General features: G+C 52.2%; 1 protein-coding gene across 2 annotated transcripts in view; it reads right to left on the bottom strand.

Annotated features, from left to right (window-relative positions):
* Mdga1 (MAM domain containing glycosylphosphatidylinositol anchor 1) overlaps positions 1-20,241 on the bottom strand; it is a 56,561-nt gene that overhangs the window by 25,024 nt on the left and 11,296 nt on the right. For both annotated transcript variants that reach the window (XM_005360317.2, XM_026785518.1), the window contains exon 2: positions 3,455-3,594. In XM_005360317.2, the coding sequence (XP_005360374.1) occupies positions 3,455-3,594 (140 nt within the window). The remainder of the gene's footprint in view (positions 1-3,454; positions 3,595-20,241) is intronic.

Here is a 20,241-nt window from a genome sequence, read left to right as displayed (position 1 = left end):
CTCCTCCTCCTCCTCCTCCTCCTCCTCCTCTTGTCTTATCTCAGGTTAGGTTCAAATGCTATGTAACCGAAAGATAACTTTGGACACCTGATTCCTCTGCCTCCACCTCCACAGTGGCTGGTGGCTGGTATTACATTAGCGTAGCACCATGTCTGTTAATGCAGTGCTGGGGTCAGGCCCAGGGTTTCACGTGTGCTAAGCACGCTATTAATTGAGCTACATCCTCAAACCTCCCTTTCATAATTTTTTTCTTTCATAATTTCTATTGCTTTTCCAGACTTGTGATTAACGTCCTCAGATCTAGTACCCAATTTACTAAAGTTCTCTTTAGCTATCTCTGAGGTATTAAGGCCATTTAAAAAAAAAAGACTACTTTTATTTCTATGGTTTCCGTTTGCCTTTTCCCATATCAAAGCATAGAGGAGTGTGGGAACAGGGACATGGGAACTAGTTTGAAGAAGTTTGTCACTGCAGGAGCATGCTTGGGAGACTTTGAAACCCTGAGATACAAGTTCACTTTCTCAGGCATTTTGTCACGGCAACAGGAACACTGCCGTCTGTGTATGTAAACTGTAATACTTGCTCTGTGTATATAAACACAGCTCGTCCTGAGGTGTGTGCAGCCCCGGGCTCCTCAGCTTCTGCTCACTGCCTGGTGGGGGGCGGGGTCCCCTCTCTCCATTCATTTGTTCTTAGTTGACTTAAAATCCACTAATTTGGGAGGTCACACACTGGGCCATATACAGTGTCTCCCATTATAGTCGATGACACCGATCAGCTCTAAAACTGTCCCCTCCCCCAGCAAATGTTCTTCAGCTGCTTTCCTCTGGTTCTCCCATACTCTGGGGACAGTGGCTTTTCACTCTCTCCTTGTTCCCAGAGGAGACTTTGCCTCCTAATAATTAGCTTTCGGATCCATTATTCCTTGGAAAGCAAGCCAAAAGCCCAAAGAACAAGGAGTCTCTGTCAGCCATAACATCTCCTTAGACTTAAAGACTATTCCAGGGGCCCACAAGAGAAGAGCACCTGGGCATCGGAAAGGCAGAGCACCCAAAGTCTGTGCCCACCCTGAGGACCCCATCTGCCTGTCCCGTACCTCCCCACAGCTCCCTACCTAAACCAGGAGAAAGCCTCTTTTTTATTTTTGAAGCAGGGTCTCAGGGAGAGCCCAGGGTGGCCTTGAACTCGATATATACCTGATGATGACTGTGAACTCAGATTTCCCAGACTCCATCTCCAGAGTTCTGGGATTAGACGTGTGTACCACCAGACCTTATTTGATAGTGCTGGAGTCGGAACTTGAGGCCATGCTAGGTGAGCATCCCTTCTGCTGAGATACATCCCGAGGCCTCCATCTTTTGCAACTTGCTAGCTCTCTAAATCGCTCCCTTTCCCTGCCCAACAACTTGTCCTCAAGTCACTGGTTGTTTGAGCGGCAGCCAAAACTTGGGGTTTGCGGCTTCCCCTCTTGGTTGTAGACCCTAGCATGCCCAGGCTCTTTCTTCTATGAACTGATTGTGTGTATCTACTCACGCCTCTGCCCTGACCTTGGTTGGCAAGGACCTTGAGGCTCACTCCTTGCCAGCCTGATGAATAGGTGCCCTGGCTGCTGTTTGGAACAGATGCTCAGTGTCACTGTAAGGAAGCAAGCAGGAAAGGAGGCTTCTGGGGAGAGGACACCACAGTGGCAGAGGCAGGATAAATAGGGCACAACTGGAGAATGATTGGCAGCCCATATGGCTGGGACACAGGTGTGTAGGGGCAAGTGGGGTCAGGATACAAAAAGTCTCCAGTTGCACCTCGGAGGCTTGAGCAAGATGGCAAACAGTGGGGGGAAAGAGGTAATGGAGCAGATTTTGGGGTGTTCATTCTAATGGGATGAAGGTAGGGGACAAGCAAAGAGCCTGGAGGATCAATTTCGATCTACTATCGTGGTCCAGGGTTGGTACTGAAGAGCTGAGCTAGAAGGCAGTAAAGAAGAGACCGTGTAAGACACAAAAAGCCAGAGCCGGCCAACCGTTGGGGAAATAGCGCAAAGTCAAATAAGTGAGCTTGCCAGACAGGACAAGCAATGAAGCCATTAATGAAAACAGGAAGACAGAGGGTGCTTGGCTAGCAGGCTCAGCTGACACCCAAAGCCTGGGTTCGACCCCCAGCATGGCACAAGCTGGGTGTGGTTACTCACATCTCTGACGCCAGCACAATGTAATAAGAACAAGTGGGAAGGTCAGACGTTCAGTTATCCTTGTCATTGTGGCCAACTGGAGGCCTGTCTCGGTCACATGGGACCCTGTCACCCAGCCATGGCCACCAGTGGTCACATTCGGGACACAGGCAGAGATGGTCAGTGTAGCCTGGCAGTTTCCTCACTGGCCCTCACCAGCCACAGCCCCGCTGTTGTCACCACACGTGACGCAAAGATCCCCAGAAATGCAGCTGCACGGTCGTCAATGCCAAGCAAACCTTTGAGCGGGAGCGAGCAACGGTGGCTTTAGACAGAGGAAGTCTTTAGGGGTTTCCTTGCATATCTGCCTATCTCCACGGCAGCGCTATGAAAGCTGTCTCCGTTCCCCCAAATTATCAGGGAGAGAAAAAAAAAGGGGGGGGGGGAGTCTGTATTCCAGCGTCCTTCCCAGAATCCAATTGCCACCTTTGTTGCTGCTATTCAAGTATTAAAGGTCACAGCAGCTCGCCAGGCAGCCAGCTCCTCCAGCCCTCCTCCCCACCCGCCTCCTCCATCAGCCTTCCGCAATAGCAGGCTCCCACCTCCTGCCTGAACCTGAGCACTTGATCTATGGCAAAACGCACCTGGCATTTCCAGACACTTGTCTTACGTCCCCTTCTAATTGCTTTGTGTCTTTGAACCTCCAGAGCTTGCTCTGGCCTGCCAAAAGCCTGAAGTGTTGCCCGTATCATCCGTGCAGCTCCTAACCCAAAGAGGAGGGCAGCGTGCCAAGCCACAGAGGGTACGGCTTCTAGACTCAAATTCTGCTTCTGTTTTCAGAGGTGCTGTGGGACCTTGGGAGTTTGCCCAGCCTCCCAGGGCCTCGCTTTCTCTTAACTATAAAATGGGGCCTTTGGAGGAGTCAGAGAGAGAGAGAGAAAAAACACTGGGCAAGGGGCCTTCTTGGCATATGGTCTGCCCACCAGTATTTCTAGAGGGTGTGTGTAAGGATGTGTCTGCTCCACAGAGGGATGGAGTGGAGTGGAGCAACTGGCTTCCATTTTTCCTCTCTGTCGTCAGTGTTTTCCAGTGACAGCACCCGCAGCACCCAGCACCTCCCTGAAGAGTTACTCTCCAGGCTAGTCATCTGGCCCAGTCTTTCTAGCCTGTCATGTTGCTTGCCCTCTGGAGTGTATGCAGTTTCTCACCTCTGGCTTCCTCTCCAACACTGATGCCAGGCAAGAGATTATGGGCAGGATAGGCACCCGGCAAGGCCGAGGCCCAGTTTACCTGGGGCCGAGGGTGCCCAGTGACCAGGCATTGCAGCACCAGGGTGTCGCTCTCCCGGATGGTGTAGACTCGCTCGCTGATATTATCCTCCTTCACCACACAGGCTTGCCCTGCGTGCACGATCTGGGCCTGGGCTGGAGCTGTGGAGAGAGGACAGAAAAGGGGTAGGGGAGACTCACAGAGCTCAGGGCCTAGGGCTGCCTCTTTGTGTCTGGGGAAGAGTCCAGACTTCATCCCCAGTAGGCCAGGATTGATTCTGGGCCTAGGGCAGAATCAGGAGACCTTGGGATTTGGGAAAGAGGTGGTGGGCGCCATGAGTGCTTTTCAGTGAGGAAAAAGTGCAGTGGGGTGGGAGTGGGCGGTGTTCTGCACACCAAGCATGGCAGAAGTGAAGAAATTCTAAAGAGAAACTGTCTCTCAATCTATCCCTCAATCTATCCTTTCAGACTACTGAAACAAAGGACCCCGAAGGATGGGAAATTCTCCAGGGATACTATGGGAGAAGGAAAAGGACCACACACAAGAGGAACTTGTGTCTGGCAAGAGAGTTCACACAGTTGCAACAATGTATCAGATTACCTCATAGGAAGAGACCCAAGCTCAGAGGATGATGGGTCAATGGTGGGCCTGGACATATCTTTACAGGCTGCTTAGATGAGCATGCCATTGACCTCATTCCAGGACCCCCAAAGATGGACTCTGGGGGTTCACTGGATCTCTGTCCCTCCTCCCAACAAGCCATGTTGAGTAAGCCTTTTTCTGCATCCTACTACTAATTTGTCTCTTAATTGGCTTATCCAGGGCAGTGGCCAGACATGACTTGGGTTACAGGTTGTGACCCCCAAGTTCAAAAACACGGCAGGCGGGGTAACCAGTTGCTCTGTAAGATTGGTTTCACTGTCTTGGCGGATCCCAGACTTGGGTGCTCTTGGTGCTAGACCCAGCTTTATAATACGACAGGTGTGCCCATCTCCCTCGGCTAATGATGTTCACAGCTCTCAGGTGACCCATGCAGGCACACGCACACACACACACACACACACACACACACACACACACACACACACACACCACACTCAGAGGGAGGGATGATCATGGTTGCTCAGGCTCTCGGGGACTCTCCCTAGGCTGAAATGGGGATACAGCCAACTCCTAGAACTTACCTGAAGGGACATGAGGAATGGAAAATTGCCAGGCGATCCAAAGCAGTGTCTGCCATCAACACGAATGGGACAAACACGACCTAACCAGACCACTGTCCCAAAAGGCAACCAGCCAGCAGCTCAAGAAACTGTTTGAAACAGGTTCACCAAGCCCAAGCTGGCTCCCAGCACCCTCTGTAGTAGGGATGAATTTGAACTTCTGATCCTCCTGCCTCCACCTTCTAAGTGCTGGAATGACAGGCACATGCCACCAACCCCAGGTTGGCTGAAAAGATTGTGGTACAGCCACTCGGCCTGACACTGGCCCCGCCTAACACAGCAAACTTCTACGCTGTCCAAGTGGCCATCCTGACTGCGTGTCTGCCACAGAGGAAGGAGCCTGGGCTGAGCTGTTAAAAGATAAGCTGTGTGTCCTCACACAATGTGAGCCACCACTCTGAGCCTGTTTCCCCATCTGTAGGAGGGAAATGGACTAATGATCTCCGAGGTCTTTTCAACTTGCTATTGATTTTGTAATCAGCACACAGTGTCTGTATAAAATGCACACCACACTCCAGGGACTGGGCTTGTCACTGTTGCCATGCCATAAAAATGCACGAACGTCACCATACACCGAATAGATAGGCATCTTTGGCCCAGGTCCCTGGGAAACCTCACCAAGCAACAAGCTACCAAGAGATGTCATGCATGTTGGTTGCTGATAAGACCAGAAGGCTGCATGGATGTCTGCAGGAAGCCCGGGGTGCCTCTTGACAAGGAAGACATCGGTTGAACAGGCTTCAATGGAAGATAAGCTATAATCTTGGACGCTGTGGCTTGCCCACAGCAAGGCAGTGTTGTAATGACAGAAGCTTTGGTGACAGATAAGGAATGATGGGAAAGAGCTACAAAGCCTCACACGCTCAGGGCACAGCAAGCCTGGATGGGGGCGGTGAGGGGGGAATAGCCAGCAGACACACGCAGGGCCTGTAACTTGCTCAATGGAGGTGGGCAGGGGGTGGCCATCACAGATGACATCATTAAGATTGCACACCTCTCTCTGCCAATACTAGCTATTAAGACGATCCTACTCTAACGTAGTAGAGTACACTGGAAGAGTCTGAGTCATATCTATGACTCTAAACATGCATGTGCCCCATGGTACCATAGTTCCTCTCTTGGGGACAGATACAACAGAAATGAGCACTTATGACAATCACACAACAGGTCCAAGAATCCTCCAAGGGGGCTAGAGAGATGGCTCAGTGGTTAAGAGCATGGGCTACTCTTGCAGAGGACCCGAGTCCAGTTCCCTGTACCACGTGCATATACCTGCCCCCGTACACACATACACATAATCACAAATAAACCTTTTAAAAAGAGAGAGAACCTTCTGAGTGGCTTTTCTTCTAATAACAAAAACTCCGAAGCAACCCATGTGCCTGTCAGGAGTGGTGAAAGTGAGCCCAGTGTGCTGACACACGCTCACATACAGTGATGGAGAAGCAGAGATGGGCAGAGCTTTGTGAGTTCAAGGCCAGCCTGGTCTACACAGCAAGTCCTATGATGCCAGGGCTACACAAGGAGACTCTGTCTCACGACAAAATGAAAAACAAAACCCAAACGGTAGGATTGCTCAGCTACGTGTTGTAGGCCATGGAATGGAGCTTCTGGTGGCTCTCCTGTCCCTACTTCCCATCTCTCAGGAAGGGTGTATCGCTATTACAGCTGCTTCCATTACTGTGCCCAAATTCTCCATGGACTCTAAGGATCCAGCTCAAGTCGTTGGGCTTTCGCGGCACGTGCTCTAACCCACTGAGCCATCTCCCCAGCCCCCGCTGGTGTCTTTACACAGTGCGATATCAACCTAAGTGAAGGAAATGAAACATAGCCATGCCAACGCTGCCGAACCTCCTAGGCACGATTTGACAGGACCTAGACTCGCAAGTGTCTATAATGCATGATTTCATTTGTTCAAAATTCAGAACTGCAAAAGCTAAGCTTGTAGTGACAGAGGCTTGTCAGTGACTGCCTTGGGTAGACAGGGTATTAATAGCTGGGAAGGGACTGCCAGGATAATGGGAGATGTACTTCTGCATATGTGCTGCTTTTATTGGTTGGTGAATAAAGCTGTTTCGGCCAATGGCTTAGCAGAGTAAAGCTAGGCAGGAAATCTGAACAGAGATATAGAGACAGAGAGTAGGTAGAGTCAAGGAGACGCCATGTAACACTAGAAGATTACCAGTAAACCGCAAACCTCGTGGTGAAATATAAAAATAATAAAAACAGGTTATATTTAAGATGTAAGAGCTAGCTGGAAATGCACCTAAGCTATTGGCCAAACAGTGCTGTAATTAATACAGTTTCTGTGTGCTTATTTGGGTCTGAGCTGCTGGGAAATGAAAGTAGTCTCAGACACCAGGATGTCCCAGGGAGGTGAGACAGAAGAACCTCCATCGGAGTGTGCCGGTTCAATGGTGGTGAGGTTCATATATCCAGGTATCTATCTGCTTGGGTGTTCACCCTGTCTGTTACAGTATGTATACAACATGCTCCTCCGGCAAAGGCTCATGTGCCCCCAGTTTTTTTTTTTTTTTTGATTTTTCGAGACAGGGTTTCTCTGTAGCTTTTGGTTCCTGTCCTGGAACTAGCTCTTGTAGACCAGGCTGGCCTCGAACTCACAGAGATCCGCCTGCCTCTGCCTCCCGAGTGCTGGGATTAAAGGCGTGCGCCACCAACGCCCGGCTTTTTTTTTTGTGCCCCCAGTTATGTTGAGGTGATTTGATCACGAGGGTGCTAACTTCATCCATCAAAGGCCTTTAATAAAGAGGGCTCAGGCTGTAGCTCAATTTGTGGGGTGCTTGCTTAGTGTGCATGGAACCCTGGATTTGATCCCAGTCACTGCATAAAACCAGGCATGAGGGTACACGTCCGTAATCCCAGCAGCATTCATGAAGCTGAAGCAGGAGGACCGCTTCAAGATCATTCGTGGCTGCACAGACTTCGAGGCTAGCCTGGGCTACGTGAGATCCTGTCTCAAAAGGGGCTGGGTAGGGCTGAGAACATACATCACTCAGTAAAGTGCTTGCTTTGTGCGCATGAGGATTTGAGTTTAATCCAAAGAACTCATGCTTAGAAAGAAAGAAAGAAAGAAAAGAAGGAAGGAAAGAAAGAAAGAAAGAAAGAAAGAAAGAAAGAAAGAAAGGAAGAAAGGAAGAAAGAAAGAAAGAAAGAGAAAGGAAGAGTCAGACATGGTAGGTATGCATTTGTAATAACCATGAGCTAAATCAAACCCTTCTTCACCTCTTAGATTCAGTTTCTCAAGTATTTTGTCAGAGTGACCAACACACTAAGCTATGTTTCAATTTAAAAAACAATAAAAAGAGAAACAAAACATCCATTTACCTGTTTCTGCTGGTCTTAATCATTGTCATTGTTCTAGAAAACCCAGAACCATCCCCTCAATCCCCACCTTGGAGATGGTTGTGTAGTCATCTCTTCCCTGAGAGAGGGAGGAGAGAGACTCCAGCAGATTGCCAGGCAATTGGGAGGGTCTCAGGGGTCACAGGGCCCCTGGACAGGTCATACAGACAGGACCATTGCTGGAGAGAGGACTCTGGCAGAGCTGGGGAGCTCCGGGGACACATGAGCCTTGGAGTCACCGAGTCTGCTGTAAGTGACCACCATAAACCCTGTTTTACTGGGTGCCTCATATGGGTGAACAGATGTCCATGTACATCTCCCCAGGAAAAGCCACTTGTTAAGAGTTTACTGAGACCGGGCAGTGGTGGCGCATGCTTTTAATCTAGCACTCAGGAGGCAGAGGCAAGAGGGGATCTCTGTGAGTTCAAGGCCAGCCTGGTCTACAGAGCAAGTTCCAGACAGTCAGGGCTACAGTGTCTCAAGAAACAAAAAAATAATAAAAAGTGTTGATTCAGTTCCAGCCCTCCATTTTCCTCCTGGTATCACATAGCTCATGCACCCTGGCCTGGGCATGCCGATTTGCGCACTATCCTCCACAGGCCACAGTTTCAAACTCTGCTCACTCTGCCCTGACTCTCCTTCTCAGCCCCCAGTTCTGCACATCCTGAGGAGCCTCGAGGAGTGGCGAGCAGCATCTGCTTCAAAAGGCCACCAAGCCAGGGCCTGTCATAATCCTGCCTTCCATCTGACCAACAACAAAGGATCAGGGTCAGCGGTGCCCTGCTTGGGTACAGGCTCTGAGCAGTTCCCTGCTAGGTGCGGGAGAGCCTGTCACCAAAAGTAAACAGGGCTCGCTGCCCTCAAAGAGCATGATCAAGCAGGGAAGCAAAGAGGACCAAGGTGGCTTCAGGGATCACAATGAGAGCTCCAAAGCAGGGGTAGGTGACAGAGAGCAGCAGGGACTGGCTGGAGAAAGGAATCGACTTCTGAAGTCATTGTGTCTAGGACTGAAGGTCGAGGTCTGTTACCCACCTCCTAGGGGACACTGCTCAAGTTTCTTAACCTTTCTGAGCCTTAGCCTTGTAAATGAGAACGGTGATGTCCCTCAGAGCCAGCAGGAGCAGTCAAAGCAATGTATACAAAACCTGGCCCCAATCACACATGCTCTCATGATGAATGACAGCTCCTGGGACTGTGAAACAGTCCTGCCCCCTGTGGTCCTCTTCCATCCCCAGGTGGAAACACACAAAGCTGACAGGAAACGGGAAGGGATGTCTCATAAACACGCCAGGAACTCATGCTGGGGTTCGTAGGGACCGAGGACCTGGCGTGCTTTTCTGAGCACCCCCCTCTTACAGTACAGTGCCCCTCAAGCTGTGGGAGCCTAGGTCTTCTTTTTAAAATGCAGTGACTGTGAGCAATGCCTAAGTAAGCCCACGGGAGAGTTTAAGGCATCTGGGGAGATGGCCCAGAGAGGAAGAGCACTTGGTGTACAAACCTGAGGACCTGAGTTCAAATCCTCAGCACCTCTGTAAAAGCCTAGGGCCTGACCTCAGTGTGTGGCGGGGGGGGGGGGCGAGGATTGCTGGGGCTTGCTGGCTGCCAGCCTAGCTCCAAGCTAAGAGAGTCTTTCTGAATGGATAAGGCGGAGAATAACAGGACACCTCACTCCCCCTCCTCTGACTTCCACAGGAACACACATATGCATGTACAGATGTCACACACACACACACACACGTGTGCTTATACACACACATATAAACGGGAATACACACACTAAATAAATAAAATTGAATGGTGTCTGACACGCAGCAAGCCACCTAGACCATTGGCCAGCACACTGAGGCTAACACAAACACGAGCTCTCAGGCCCTGGTCTCTATGAGGTGGTACACATTTGAATGAAGATTCCGCCGCGCCCAGCCACACATGCTGAGTAGTGGCATGGTCCTGCTGTGCCCTTTATATGTTCAAGATCCCCGTCTCTGTTCCAAGACAGAAAGGGTAAATCAATATTTAGCCCCCTTCTCAAAGAGGGAAACCGAGGCACAGAGAAGAAAGCACCTTGATTGGATCACTCACAGAGACCATAGTGGAGCCGGGACTCGAACCCAGGCTTGCTACCTTGCAACTCCATTCACTTTCCTGTGGAATTCCCCACCATTTTGTTTCCCCAGGAGGCCACCAGCTGTGACCGAATGTCTTCCTACAGTCAGAGAGGAACTTTTGTGAGCTGGGGATCTGGGTCACACCTCGGGTCTCCCCACACCCTCAACCACCATAGCATACAAAGAAAGCCATTTGTTCTGCAGAGTTCTACAGAGTGTGCCATCTCAGAGGGTGACACGTCATTTCAGATCTGATCTTATTTGTTGCCTTAATGAGTCTATCATTGCTCCCATTTTTCAGATAAGAAAGATGAGGCTCAGCAAGGCTACCTAAGCCTCACAAACTGCTCTGGTCTGGAAGCCATTGCGTTTCTTAAATTTCATTTGCTGGGTGCCCAGCACAGTGCTAAGGACTGAGCTCAGGACTCCAGCTCCAGTCAGGTCCCATGGGCAGCACCCTTCCCTGCCATCCCTCCCTTCCTGAGACCCCTCGGTGCCCTCCCATCTCTGGGCGCGAGCATGTTTATTGATCCTTTTATGCAGGTAATGTAAACAGACACTTAATAACTTAGAGGGAAATTAACAATGCCGAGATAGTAACAGGCTTCTCCCCCTTAATTAGCTGCTCAGAGCATGGTGACCAACGGCCTTGGAGGAGGCTTCCTGGGGCAGGTGACAGCCAGCCCTCCCGAACCATCTTTACCAGGATTGACTCGCTGAGCCCCTCCTGCAGCCGATGGGTTATCAGATATGGACGTCCCAGGAAGTTGGGTACTGTCCTCCTTGCTCTCTGAAATGAGGCCGGTCTAGCCTTCATATAGCCCAGATCTCCACATGTTGCCGTAACCCTGCCCTCTGTACATTGCTAGCCAGGGGTGACCCAGACTTCCTGAGGACCTGCCTAGACTAGAGGCACCTCCAGTTCCACGCTGGGGAAACCAGTTTGAAACAATCGCACTTCTCCCTGCCTATCTTCTCTCTCCTTACCCCAGTGCAAGCCATCTTCAGAGAAATTCCAGCAGACTTTTGGCCTGTTCACCCCTGGTCATCTCTCCCAGGCCAGTCACCCCAAGGCCACGTTCATTGCTCTTCACCCTTCCTCTCTTTCTGTACTCCCAAGCCTTCCTAGGGCATAGACAATCACCTTTGAATTTTCCACTTATGTGTTGATTGGTTCGGTAACATTTCTCGAGCCTCCGAAACGAGTGATCTCTGCCCTCAGAGCCAGGATGCAGATCCTCATAGACAGAGAGCTTCTTCTGTGAGGAGCCTCGGGGCTCCTCAGCTCTGACTATGGTAAAATTTGTTCTCCACCCCAAGGCCTTTTGTGCTGATCAAAACCAAACCCACAGGATGGAAGGAATAGCTCGGTCGGTGAAGCACTTGCCTTGCAAGCACAATGACCTGAGTTCCACCCCCGCCATCCCCGGAAAAAGCCAGAGCGTGGTGGTGAGTGCTGAGAAGGGAGAGGCCGGCAGGTCCCTGGGGCTTGCTGACCAGGCAGCCTGGCCAGATCAGTGAGTCACTGCCCAGTGAGAGAACTCTGTCTCAGTCTATCGAGGTGGATGTCTCCTGAGGAACAACACCCAGAGTTGACCTCTGGCCTCCACACACACGCATCTGCATATACATTATGCAGTCACATGCACGCACTAATAATAAAATAACAAATAATAAATGAACAGTAAATAATCAAAGACCAATCCCACACCTAGCTAACCTCCCCCTTCCGCGACAAGGATCCTTGGCCTCTAAGTCAAAGGGCACCACCGCTGTGCTGAACAAGGCTCAGGTCCACAGCTAAGGATGAGAAGGCTGTGGTCTCCCCACCACCACCAAGCCCTGCTTCTCCATCAGCAGCTGCACAGCGTGTTGGCAGAGCCGGAAGCTTCTGGAAGAGGCTGGTCCTCTTATGAACCCTATCTTTCTGAAAGTGGCGGCCAGTGTGTCTGTCCCCCTCTCACCACATCTGTCCCTCATTAGGGGTGGGCTAGGCGAAGCTCACATTGCCAGTCAGCGGCCATCGAGGCTGCGTGTCTGTTCATGGGGCTCTGGGAAGACCTCTAAATGAGAACCTGCAGGTTTCTCTGGGTGTAGGGACGCCAGTCCAAACTTGAGGAGGACAAAGAACAGTGGTTGTCGGCACAGGGCAGTCACTCAGGGAAGAGAAAGCAGGAGGGTCCCAACCCTAGGCAGTGAGTCCTGGGCTGTACAAAATGGGTCTGAGGGACAGAGACAGGACTCCACAGTCATGTGACCTTGGGCAAGTTAACCTCTGAGCCTCAGTTTCTCCGTCTGCAGGATGGGGAAATCACTGCTCCCTATACTCCACTGTTCAGCTGCCTCTTGAGGATCGGGCATTGGGCACCAAGCACAGGGATTGGTGCCTGGTAGGCACTCAGTTCTGCTCCATTTCCGAGTGGTAATAGAGCCCAGGATTCTCTGGGAAACAGTCCCAAAGTTCCTCAAGAGGAGTCAAAAAAATTGAATGTGGAACACTTTAGCAGGATACAAAAACCAGAGCAGCAAAGGAGGCTGCGTCTGTCACCAATGAAAGAGCTCCTCCTGCTAGCGGGGAACTGAGGCTTTTGCCTATTGGCCTGGCTCGGGGATTTGGGGCCATGTTCATTGGTTTACTAATTCAATAACCCAACTTGGGTCCTCATCATCTAGCCCCAACATGCTCCCCCATTCTCACAATTCCCTTAGCCCTGGCCTCATTCAGTAGCCCAGAGTCGAATTATAATCCAGGCCCCCATCATTATACATATACAGATCTGCCCTCGGGTGTCTCAGGGGACAGGTTTCCTGTCCCAGCTGTGACAATGATTGCTGTGTGACTTGAAGCAAATCATAATACTCTCATTTGAAGCCTCAGTTTTTCTGACTATAAAATGGGCTGGCCATCAACAGTGAGTGCTAAACATGTAAGGATGGGGTGCCCCGGACTCAGCACTGGACTCAGGACAGACACTCTAGGACAGGCCAGAGGGAGCAGAACAAACCAAACCCGCACTGCAGGCCTGGCTATTCCAACATGGATCCTCACATCCTCCTGAATGCTGCTGTACCCATACACCTGGGACTCAGGTCCTAGGAGTCGGGCCTTTCCTACTGTACCACATCCAGACTCCCATCCTAGAAGGTGGAGCCTGGGCCAGGCCCTGGCCAGGAACAGACAAAGAAGCACCGTGTTGAAGCCAGGGGGCCCTGAAGACTTTGACCCCAAAGCCCAGAATTATGAGGGGTTAATGGGGCTCCATCTGAGCCCACGGATCCGATACCCAACCCAAAAGCACAGGGCTCCACGTGGGCTTCTGTGAGTGTCTGAGACCCTGAGCCCTCAGACAGAAGGTGACAGTGACGGCTGGTTGGGAATACTTTCCACCAAATTTGCTGGGAGTGGACGCTGAGGGAAGGCTCCGTGCGAGCTCTTGGCTTGACTAAACCCCCCACAAAATAAAATCAGGCTCACAGTGTCGTGCTAAGCACAACATCTAACAAACTGAGGTGTAAACTGCAAAGCCCGTGCAGATCTTCAGGTGCCGAGAGGTCCAGACACAGCCTCGGGGTGTGGGAAGTCAGAGATGAAAAAGCGTGAGACCATACATCTGCAGAACCAGGGCAGACAAACACAGGAAAGTGATCAGATCGGCGTAGCCGGGCCATGCATGACGAATCCATCCAACTGCCCCTGTGCCAGAAGCTAGACGGTGATCTCACTTTGGGGAAGAGGCTTCTGAAGAACCCATTGCAAAGGGAAAAATGACTGCATGAGGGTATTCACCGTGGCGTTCGTTCTTCAAGAGAAAGCCAAATTGGCACCTGCCCCGGAGCTGGCTCCAGAGAAACGGTGACCCCAGCCCAGCCCATCAATGCAGAGGGTGCTACTGCCCATTAAAGTGGCAGGTCTGAGAGCTCTGTCAATAGGGAGAGACGTGTGTGGGAGATAAAGTCAGCAGAGAGCCTGGGAGGAAGGACTGTTTACCGCTATGTAAAAATGTATCGACAGGTATGGGCAGAGAGCTCGGATGAACGGTTAATGTTTGATGGGCGCAGGGGCCGGCTGCTTCCTGTGAAGTTGTTTAAGTGGCTGATAATAACAATAACAACACTGAAAGCAAAATCAATCTTGCAGCCTGGGAGCTGGCAGGGCCCCAACTCCTAGGATGGAAGAAAGAGGAGAAGAAGGGAGGACGCAGGCCTGGGGATGCCTTTCCCCTATCCCAGGTTGCTGTTAGTCCCCAGTGGAACTCCCAGTCTTGGGACGCTCTGAGCCAGCTGCAGGAAGGAACCACAACCAGGCTTCTGGAGCCTCCCTGAGACTGTCTGCACACGGCGTCACCGGTGTGTTCCTGCACGCCAGTATGCCACCCTGGCCCCACGGGTGGGTTCACACCTAGGTTACACTGACTCACACCACTGCCGCCCCTGGCCTCTGGAGTCAGCACCCCCACATGCAGGACACAGTCTCCCAGTGATCACTGTCCATCAGGAAGCTGGGAGTCATCAGAGACCTCGCCTTCTCCCTCATCCCACACACAACCCGCCAGTGAGCCTCGCCAGCTGTCGCCCGGAGCTCGCCTCCTGTCTGCCACCCTGTTCTCGGTCCCTATCACCAGTTCCTGCCTGGATGGTTAAAGCAGCCTCCTGACAGGTCTGCCCAGCCTCATCCCTCACCCCTTAGCCTGCACCACAGCAGCAGAAGCGATCTTTAACAACACCCTCTTTTGCTCTGCTCACCCCATTCCTGACTCACTCAAACCGGACCAATACTTTCAACAACCGGCTGGGGTAGTTGCTTTCCTCCCAGCTGTGACCAAACACCTGATGAGAAATGCTTTATTCTGGCTCACAGTCCGTTTCGGTGGGGGCGTCATGGCAGTGGGAGCATGCGGCAGCTGGTCACGTGACGCCCACAGTCAGAGCAGAGAGAGGTACATACTTTCTCCTTTTCATTCGCTCTGGGTTCCAGCCCCTGTTAGTCCTGCCCGTCTTCAGGCAGGCGCTTCCCTCCTCGGGTAAACCTTTCTGGAAAGATCTTCACTGACACACCCAAGAGGCATGTCTCCTAGGTGACACTGAAGATCAGCCTCCATGCCTGCCCTATCCTGTCGTCTGCTCCCTCTCACCTCACGTTCTACCGCCCTCCTCCTGAGCCCAGCCATACCTCTTACCTCACAACCTCTGATGCGTGTCACTGCTCTGCTAGGGTAGGCATCCCCAACTCTCCAGAGCTCTCTCCAGCACCTCCTTCCAAGACGCTTTCCTGGGCACCCCACTTACAGTTCTATCCCTGCTCTGACTTTGTGAGATTTTTTCTAATAAAGTTCAGCAGGGGTTGGGGCCATGACTCAGAATCTGAGAGCGTTTGATGATCTTGCAGAGGACCCAAGTTCAATTCCCAGCACCCACATCAGGTGGCTCACAACTGCCTGGATCTCCAGCTCCAAGGCATCTGACACCCTCTCCTGGCTTCCACAGATACCTACATACAACTCACATACATACACACACACACACACACACATACACACACACACACACACACACACACTCATACATACAATATTTTAAAGAGAAATAAAGTCCCCCCAAACCCAGCTGTTTTTTGTTGTTCCCTCTCTGTATCCCTTCAAAGCAAACAATGCAGGGGAAGAAGCAGACGTTGAACATCTAAAAGGACACACCATCTTTTTCAAGAGTCAGTTCAAAAACCTCAGAGCCTGGGAATGTAGTCTCTTCAGCATCCAGTGTGTTTGTAGATCAGGAGATGCAATACCTGCTCTTTCTTTAAGCATGTTCTTATTAGTTGTTGTTGGTTTTTTTTTTTTCTCCTTCTATTACTGGAAAGTTTCTCTTCCTTTTTTGGCTGTAAATGGCACAAACCGTGGGATCCGATTATAATGCCATGCTCTATAATACATGAACAACCTGTAAATTACGGGTGGGCGAGGGGCAAAGGCTTTGCTCCCGAGAGCTGGGGGCTCCACAGGGGAGGCTGCAGATGTGACATGGGAGGGGACAGCTCTCAGGAAGGGAAGGTGAAATGTGGCATTTATGGTGACACAGAGGTGGCCGGTGGGTCTGGGCGAGGCGGAAGAACGGGAATGCCGTGGGTTATGTCTGGACGGGAGGATTGCAGCCTGAAGAACCCTCCCACCTTTCTCCCTTCCAGGGCCACAGCCTCAGCCTCGTCCTCTCCCTCCTTAATACCGTGTCACCTGCACACCAAGCCAGCTATGCCAGTCCTCTGGTGGCACCGTGTGTGACCGTGACTGCTTTCTGTGCTCTCTCAACATCTGTCATTAACCTCCCTGGACCAAGTACCGGGCTGAGGACACCTTAGCACACATCAATTCTCCTCACGGGTGGGGAAACTGAGGCACAGGGGAACTAAAATCCTACCCAGGTTTTCACACAGCTCAGGCAGGTCTGGAACCCAGGATCCATTCCAGAAGGTTCTGCAGCTTCCCTTCAGCCCACACTGCCCCCCACACTGCCCCCGCCCCCATCCAGAGAGACATCCTCCACCGGCTGTGGTATATTTAGTTACATGATGCTGAAATTAGACCCTGGTGGTGTCACCTGAGCCTGACAAGTCATGTGCAACAGCTGACCTCAGAGCTGCAAGCCGCTGACACCTCAGTGTGAAGCGCTTCTCCTGTCACGCCCGCCCCTCCCCAGGCTCTGAAGGAGGGAAGTAAGCGGCGAAGGGGGGAGGGAGCCTCCATGCCTGTGGGGCCACTTGTTCAACTCTTTCCAGACACCTCCTCTTTGATTGCCATGGCACCACCCTCAGAGGCCTGGGTCTGATGGGGACCGGGGAGTGGAGTCCCTGGAGAGGGGCTGCAGTGACCCCATTCCCAGGCTATCAGTCATCAGGGTCTCCTCACTCAGAAGAAGTATGGGGCTGTGCGGGCTGTGAAAGGGACCAGGCAGACGGCTGAGAGGACAAGGCATACACAAGAGCAAAAGGGGGAAACTGAGGTAGATGGGGGAAAGTGGCCCAGTGACCGGAAAACAGCAGGCAATTAGCAAATGTTGGGGGAGGGAGGCCTTTTTCTCTCTTGGGGTGGGCTCTCAGATAGCCCAGCTGGCCTTGAGCTCACTATGGAGCCAAGATGGACTGATCTGAATCTCCTGCAGACCTCCCAAGTGGTGAGGTCACCGGCATGCCTGCACACCCAGTTTGTGCTGTTGGGGAGCTAACCAGGAACTCAAGCAGGTTAGGCAAGCACTCCTAACTACCTACATCTTCAGCCCTGGAGGCTTGAGAGAGATTCCCTGACTAGGCCATCAGCTCTGACCAGGCCCAACGTTGGAACCTGAGTCAGGAAGTTAGGTGCAGAGGAACCCTAAGGTGATGGGTCCTCTTCAAGCCATGGCTGTCCCCAACCAGTTGGCCATGGAGCTTGAGAAGGCAGTCCCCCCCCCCCCGTCCTCTATTGTCTACTGCTGGGCCCAGCTGGGGGCACTGTGGTCTTGCACCAGCCCAGCCTCCTTCCTGGCAAGGGTGTCCTGGGTGAGCACACGCCTGGCACAGGGCCCGGTGCCTGGGAAGGAGACTCTGGCGGGTGGCTTTGTGTTTTGTGAAAACCAAACCCACAACCAAGCCCGGCAGCCAAGCAAAGCCTGCCGGGAAGGCTGGCAGGCCTCCCTCCCAGCTCCCGACAGAACCCCCCCAGGAACTACGGGTGGCACCAGCTGCCACCCTGGCTGGCACAGGAGACCCAGTGGACAAGGCCTGGGTCCAGCTCTGGCCTCCCAGCCTGACCCTCTTCTCCCTGGAATAAATTGGAATAGAGATGAGAGGGACTCGCTCTCCTCTGTTTGAACAAATTGCTATGGATCCCTCCCTGTCTCAGGTCAGGGCTCGCGATGGGGGATATTTTCACTTGCCGACTGCTAATAGACTCAGGAGAAGCTGCCGGATCGATTGTGGCCGGGAAAATTAGCCATGAGCTCCGGGCCAGCCTTGGCCTGCCCCTGCCCCCCACTCCAGGCCTCTTGGTGGGGAGGAGAGGGGGCCTGCGCCTAGCAGGAACCAAAGCCAGGAATAGACAGATTGAACCCGGGGTGCTGGGGCTGAGCCTGGTGGCTGCCAGGAACCACAGTTCCTGGAGGGCTCAGAATCCCTGCGGAGGTCCCCAGGGCACACCCAGGGCACACATGCATTCATCTGTGTGCTGCTCCAGTATGCGTGCTTGTGCCTACTCATGCATGCCTGCCAGATTTCCATGTGCCTGAGAGACAGATCAGAGGCGCCCGTGTAAGCAGCAAGGGCTGTCAGGGTCCACGGTGAGAAACACTTGCCAACCTCATGTTTGTCTCCAACAGAATGGGGAAGGGAGATGGCAGCTCCTGTCCTGGCTCCCAGCGAGCTCTCCACCTGCTCCCTCAGCTACCACAAAGTGAAAGGAAGGAAGTGAGCCACACCCACACGGGGCTGTTACGTATTCCGATTAGGAGACCCAGGAACCAGAACCTCATGGCCCCACCATGAGGCTAGTGCTAGGGACCACATAGTCTGGAGAAGCTAAAGGAAGGGAAGGTGGAGTTTGCTGTAGCCTCTGAATGTTCCAGGAGTGAGGTGGTTTGCAAAGTCACTCGCCTGCCAACTATCCTGCCGTGTCAAGCATGTTCACACACATGTGCTCATACATAACAAGCACACACACGCTCACACACACACCCATCTCAGGCCATGTTAGCCCAGGTCCCTCTGAGGACACAGAGAGGCTGCTGACTTACACTGGCCACCAGTTTCTGCTTCTGAAGGATAGAGTTAATAGCCCACCTCTCAGCCGTCAACCGCTAACCTCTGTGCATTTGAACTGGGTCTAGCCCTTTCTGTCACCTAGCAGATGATCACTAAATGCTAAATCCATCTATCTCAGGTCCCAGTTGTAAGCACCCCAAAAGTCCAGTGGTGTTCCTCTGTGGTCTCTGAAAAGCTTCAGTTGTTCAGGGCTGCACGGCAGCAAACTCAAGGACACAAACAGAAGAATTCCGAACACCTCAAAACCCTGCCTGCAGGGCAAGTTGCTGGGCCCACCCACTTCAACCTTGACTTGGAATTCTTCAGAGCAAGTAGCCACTCACAGCGTTGCCCAAAGTACCCTGGAGAGCCCTGCTTATCCTCACTACCCTCCTCCTACCCTGTCCCCTCCAGGGACAAGCCCCGCCCCCACCTTCCAGAAGGGTCCAGGGCAGTAGTTCTCAACTTGACCCCTTTGGGCAATCAGCCCTCTCACAGGAAAGGCCTAAGGCCATCTGCAGATCAGATATTTATGTTATGACGATTCCTAACAGCAGCAAAGGTTCAGTTATGAAGTAGTAATGAAAATAACTTTATGGCTGGGGTCACCACAACACGAGAAACTGTGTTAAAGGGTCGCAGCGTCAGGAAGGTTGAGAACCACTGGCCTGGGGGAAACCCACACACTGCGACTTAGTGAGTAGCTTGTTCTGGAGAGAGGCTTGAGCCTAAGGCCCTGCAGCTCTGCAAATCAGGCTGGTTCCGTCTACAAAGGAAGATGTGGTGGTACCTGCTGTCAGTCCCCTATGTCCCTCTAGCCTTCTCAGTGGCCAGTAGCCATCCATCTAGCTCCTAGCTGCTAGCACTTGCCGTCTTATGGAGTCTGAGTCCACCCTGGCCACTACAGCCCATGTTCCTATGTGCCTAGTGGGCTCAGAGGGCAGAGTGTTCAGAGTGCCACCATCCGGGAACAGCTTGTCCAACGGAAACAGGAGTCGGTGTGTCCCCACCCCAGGAGCAGAGAGCCAGAGCTCTCCAGAAGGGCACAGGGCAACTGGTTTAATCAGGCTCAAGGGGGAGGGAGTCCCTCATTTTCTTAGCTTACTTCTCTGCTTCCCAACCCAGGCCACCTAAGACCACAGGTCCAAGGGAGTTTTGATGATCTATGGTGTAAGATCTATGGTATATGTGGGAGGTTCACTCCACCCCCTCCCCTGCCCCATGTCATGTCCGGGTTGTCGCCCTCCACCCCAAAGCACCATGACCTCTGTCTAAAAACTCCCTCCTTTATCCCAAACAATGTCCTTGGATACCCCCAAACCTAAACCCACCTACCCATTAGTCTGATTGCAG

This window comes from Microtus ochrogaster, linkage group LG2 (genome assembly GCF_000317375.1).
Source record: "Microtus ochrogaster isolate Prairie Vole_2 linkage group LG2, MicOch1.0, whole genome shotgun sequence".
In the NCBI taxonomy this organism is placed as follows: domain Eukaryota; kingdom Metazoa; phylum Chordata; class Mammalia; order Rodentia; family Cricetidae; genus Microtus; species Microtus ochrogaster.
The sequence above is the reverse complement of the archived record's forward strand: the minus strand, read 5'-3'. Positions and strand labels throughout refer to the sequence as shown.